The sequence below is a fragment of the Carcharodon carcharias genome, chromosome 34 (assembly GCF_017639515.1).
Source record: "Carcharodon carcharias isolate sCarCar2 chromosome 34, sCarCar2.pri, whole genome shotgun sequence".
NCBI classification, from domain to species: Eukaryota; Metazoa; Chordata; class Chondrichthyes; order Lamniformes; family Lamnidae; genus Carcharodon; species Carcharodon carcharias.
In genome coordinates, this window is record NC_054500.1 from 1,994,434 (window position 1) to 1,999,431 (window position 4,998).

The 4,998-nt window shown below is 47.6% G+C and overlaps 1 protein-coding gene across 2 annotated transcripts; it reads left to right on the forward strand.

Annotated features, from left to right (window-relative positions):
* The first annotated feature begins 1,234 nt into the window (after positions 1 to 1,234).
* bloc1s3 (biogenesis of lysosomal organelles complex-1, subunit 3) lies at positions 1,235 to 4,720 on the forward strand. 2 transcript variants are annotated; one of them, XM_041179122.1, is made up of 3 exons: positions 1,241 to 1,391; positions 1,724 to 1,838; positions 3,383 to 4,720. In XM_041179122.1, exon 3 carries the CDS (start codon positions 3,396 to 3,398, stop codon positions 3,975 to 3,977), a length of 582 nt encoding a protein of 193 aa, XP_041035056.1. In that variant the 5' UTR covers positions 1,241 to 1,391; positions 1,724 to 1,838; positions 3,383 to 3,395; the 3' UTR covers positions 3,978 to 4,720. The 2 variants fall into 2 exon arrangements, with proteins under 2 accessions (XP_041035055.1, XP_041035056.1); XM_041179121.1 differs by lacking the exon at positions 1,724 to 1,838 and having other exon boundaries at positions 1,235 to 1,391.
* The last annotated feature ends 278 nt before the right edge of the window (positions 4,721 to 4,998 follow it).

Below are 4,998 nucleotides of genomic sequence, written 5' to 3' on the forward strand. Positions count from 1 at the left end.
CTGTGCATTTTTTTTCTTTTAGAACTTCCTAACATAAATCCTAATTTTACTTTTTAACTATTTGAAGCTCTTTTCCTACTCGTGCAATTTACTGTGAACAAATATTTAAAATTTGGCTTGTTATATGCCCGCTGCTCTGCCCCTCTTAAAAGGTAAAAGACTCAAATTTCTCCAGTCTTTTCTCATAACTAAATCAGACATCTGGAACTAGGCACAACTATGCACTCTGCACTCTGATTCAAAAAGGTAATCACCCTTAAGTAACATTACCCTCCAAACATCACCCTCCAAATGGCCAAGGGGCACTGAAACAATGCTATTCACCACCAGGGGACACTGTACCGTCACTACACACTCCAAACCACCAGGGGACACTGTACCATCACCATACACTCCAAACCACCAGGGGGCACTGTACCGTCACTACACACTCCAAACCACCAGGGGTCACTGTACCGTCACTACACAATCCAAACCACCAGGGGACACTGTACCGTCACTACACACTCCAAACCACCAGGGGTCACTGTACCGTCACTACACACTCCAAACCACCAGGGGACACTGTACCGTCACTACACAATCCAAACCACCAGGGGGCACTATTACCATCACTACACACTCCAAACCACCAGGGGGCACTGTTACCATCACTACACACTCCAAACCACCAGGGGACACTGTACCGTCACTACACTCTCCAAACCACTAGGGGCACTGTACCATCACTACACACTCCAAACCACTAGGGGCACTGTACCATCACTACACACTCCAAACCACTGGGGGCACTGTACCATCACTACACACTCCAAACCACTAGGGGCACTGTACCATCGCTACACACTCCAAACCACTAGGGGCACTGTACCGTCACTACACACTCCAAACCACTAGGGGCACTGTACCATCACTACACACTCCAAACCATTAGGGGCACTGTACCGTCACTACACACTCCAAACCACTAGGGGCACTGTACCATCACTACACACTCCAAACCACTAGGGGCACTATATCGTCACTACAAAGAGATTCACTCTTTGGGCTGCCAGGGATTACTCAATCGGCTATTCGAACAGCAATCCGAAGAGTTTCCACACTCCGCTCCGCCAGGGGGCGCTGTGGCAATCGGAGTATTTCCCCCTCCGGGCCTCCAGGGGGTGCTGAGGTCGGTGCGTATAAACCTTCCCGCTCAGGCTGTATTGAACCTGCCAAGCTGCTAGAGGGCGCTGTCGCAACCACGTGATCAGGCTCGGCCGTTCGTTGTTTTGTTGGTGGAGGAGCACTGATTCTTTCCTCAGCTGTTAAATCTTTCCGAGTCGCTGTGCGAGCTCGTGGCGGCGGTCGGGATCTTGGGCTCAAGAGGGTAGAAACATTGATCCGTCATTGTAAGTTTTTTAATTGTTTTGGCCAATACCGGGGAATTGAGGGCCCAGCAGCAACGGTGCCGATTGGAGCCACTCTCTTGCTCGTGCTGCTCGGAGGGGTTTAACTGTCCGGAAACGTTGATTGGACTGTGATGCGGTGATTGACAGTCCGGCGGACCAATGGGCAAGGAGAGGGCCGGTGTCCAATGACGCAATATGTAGAATAGCCGTTGGGATGCTCCTGTGACGTCATATGCGGAAGAAGGAGGCGGCCATTCAGTCTCTGAAGCCTGTTCCCCATTCAAACAGAATGCTGCTAATAAAACTTTCATTCTATTTCTTTCTCTCCAAAGATGCTGCTGCCTAGCCTGCTGAGTATTCCCAGAATTTTCTGATTTTATCTAGGACCGAATTGGATTGCTCGTGGTGTGATGGGCCAACTGGCGTCATTTTGTGCTGCATGACTCTGTAAGAAATAAATAGAAAAACTTGCATTTATATAGCGCCTCGCAGTTCCAGAGTGCTTACGGTTGGTGAAGTGCTTTTGAAGTGTAGTCATTGTTGTCATGTGGCCAGGGTGACACGGGGTGGTGGGGGGTGGGTGGCAGCAAAGTGACCACCTCCTTGGGGGAAAAAAGGGACACTTTGACCTGGGGTGGGGAGAGGGGTGCTAGTAGGAACATAAGACTGGATGGTGGGGGGGTGGTTGGGTGAGTGGTTCAGAGAAACAAAGTGCGCAGCAGCTGCAGGATTAGGAAGGCCCAACTAAACTGCCCAACAACAAAGCTATGTCCTTATATCATTCCACATATAACATACTTCACTTATACTCTTCCCCTCAATGCTGTGAACATTGCACACTGCCCCCTAGAGCTCTGTGCTGTTTGTGGATGCTCCCCGCTGCTCCTCAACACACCTCTGCCCAACTCGCCTCCCTGACAGACATATGAGAAGCTCCTCCCCCTGCTCACCCAGCAGCGTCTCTTCCTTACCCTTACTAAATAAGCAGATTCCTTTTTCCCCAACTCTGGCTTGTCAGACAGTGCCCCCCGCCTGGACCCGAGTACTGAGTGCTAGTACCCCATGAATCAAAACCCCCTTTTTTTCCCCACACCACTCTTTAGCCATGCATTTAATTCACTAATCTGCTTGACCCCTTGCCAGTTGGCATGTAGGTAACAGTACACAGATGATCTGCATTTTAACTCACTCAGCAGAACATCATTCCCAGTTCTACCTATATCATCAGTTCCCACATGTACCACAACAACTGGTTTCTCCACCCCCCTACCAGTCCAAGTTCATCTCCAGTCATGAGGAGATGCCCTCAAGCCTGATGCTGGGCAGGCAACACAATCTTCTGAGCTCCCAATTGCAGCTGCTGAGAACAATATCCAACATACTGTCCTGTATCACTACCATATTCCTCTTCACTGTCCCCTGCCCAATTTGAAATATTGAATCAAGCCCCTGTTTTTATACCGGGCCTGCCTATCCCAAGGTTATAAGAATAGATACAGCCCTTACTGGCTGGCTGGATTTGCATCTGACCCATGACAGATGGGAGGAGACCTGCTGGTCAATCCAGCTTATCCCACTATTATCACTATATACGCATTCTGCATCCAATTCAAACCATGTGATCTCCTGAGAGATAAGAAAAGATTCAAACTCAGAGGCAATGTGGGGAGGCAGGGAAGCATCACCTTGGAAATGCTCCTCCAACATCCCCTCCAGGTGATCATAACTGGTCCAGGAGATCGCACTGATCCTGATTGTTGTATGCAGTGCTTATCTTTTACGAAGGGGTGATCTCTGCCCCTTCCAGAAGCAAGCCCAGCTCTCACTTGAGGTAATTCACCATCTGAGCTGGCAAACTGATCCAACAGTCCAGTATTCTGAGGGAAAGAATCAGTTCTGACATTCTCAGCATTGCAGTGGTGATGGAGGGACCATAGACATAGGAAAATATTGAGGGCAGAAAAATAACAGTCATGTGTTTTGCTTTTCAGGTGAGCAAGAAATATGACCACCACACAATACAAGACCATTATTCAGGGAGAGGCATCTGAGACAGACTCTGAGGAGGAGCTGTACCTCATGTCCTCATCATCAGCAGGCATCTTACAGACTGGAACCAAAGTTCCTGGTGAAGCATCGGAAACTGACGATGAGGACGAAGACTGTGTGAAAACGGTGCAAGATATCCAGCAGGCCTTTCAGCGTGATCTGCCACCACTGATAGTGATTCGGGATGAGCAGTCAGACGTCCTGACCGCAGTGGAGGAGAAACCGGCTGTAAAGATTCGCCACCAGGGGCGGTTCAGTACCTTGCTGCAGCAGAAGCTGAGGGAGAGCAACGGGCGCCTTCACCAGAACGTGGAGCATGCAGTGAAGCACATGTATGAGAGTGCCACCAGGGAGATCCGAACAGCCACTAGTCACCTGAGCAACTCCCAGAACGGGATCATTAATGCATCACACAGCATTCGCTTAATCTTGGACGATTTGAAATCAGTGACGGAGAAAATGGACATAATCACGAGCTGCAATTTACTCCCTGACATCCAGATTGCCCCTGCGGCAGCAAGGCTAGCGCAGGTTTGAGCTTGTTTATAGAAATAGGTGAAGTCTTATTGCAGATTGGATTCCCAGGCCTTCTATAGAGTGGAATGTTTCAGGAAAATTGTGAGCTCTGACTACTTGAATTACTGTATTTTGGCTGATTGTAAAAACGGTTTAGATCTATGCTGCAAGCACTTTGGGAGGGTTTACTTTAAGCTGAGCTCAGGAATTATGTTAGAATTTAAGTTGTATCATCTTGTTTTCTGCCTCTGACAGGTCACTATATCATGTATTTTGCTCACTAGTGGTAGAGTTCTAGCACTTAGTGAATATGGTGTTAAGTTATACTGCTGTTGTCATTTGCTACGATGTTACGAATGAACCAGAGGAAGAAAATTCTCCAATGTCTGATAAATCTCATATATCATGCTCTAGACTTATTGCCTCAAACGGTTCCCACGAGCACATCCTAGTGATTGAGTGTTTTACAGTTCAAAGCACTTTGTGAATAGGCCAACATGTTTGGGTGTTGTTCAAGATGAAAAAGTTAACACCTTCACTATTGTGTTTTACTAAAATGCTCAAGGCAGCTCTGAGTAGGTGTAACTGCAGACCTAAAGATTAAATATTGCTGAGTCCTAATCTAACTTGTCGCAGTGAGATAGATCCAGAATTAATATTATGTCATGATGCGTATGCACTGTGATGTCATGAAATGGACTAAAATTGCCTTTATGTATGTTTATAATATTCTCAGAATATCAGTAAAACATTTTTGCACTTTTTCTTAAGATGGCTGAGTGTTTCTGGAAGAGAAATGTTATTTCTAAAGTTAATACTGCTACCACCAACCCTTTTCTCTCAGTAGTTGCTGTTTTCATGGGGCCTCCTTGTTGCTGAGCTGCAGATGACAATGCTGCCTGGAGGTGAATGATGAAGCTGGAGCAGCTGTCCAGGCTAGCCAGCAGTACTCGGCTTATGATGTTGTTTGAGCTGACCTGACCTCACCTTCTGAAGGGCACTCGGCCTGGGGGATGGATACTGTCAGTCGGTTTAGTTGTCT

What these genes read in the sequence shown, in the direction of transcription:
- bloc1s3 (XM_041179121.1), top strand. Translation starts at nt 3,396, where the DNA reads ATGACCACCACACAATACAAGACCATTATTCAGGGAGAGGCATCTGAG.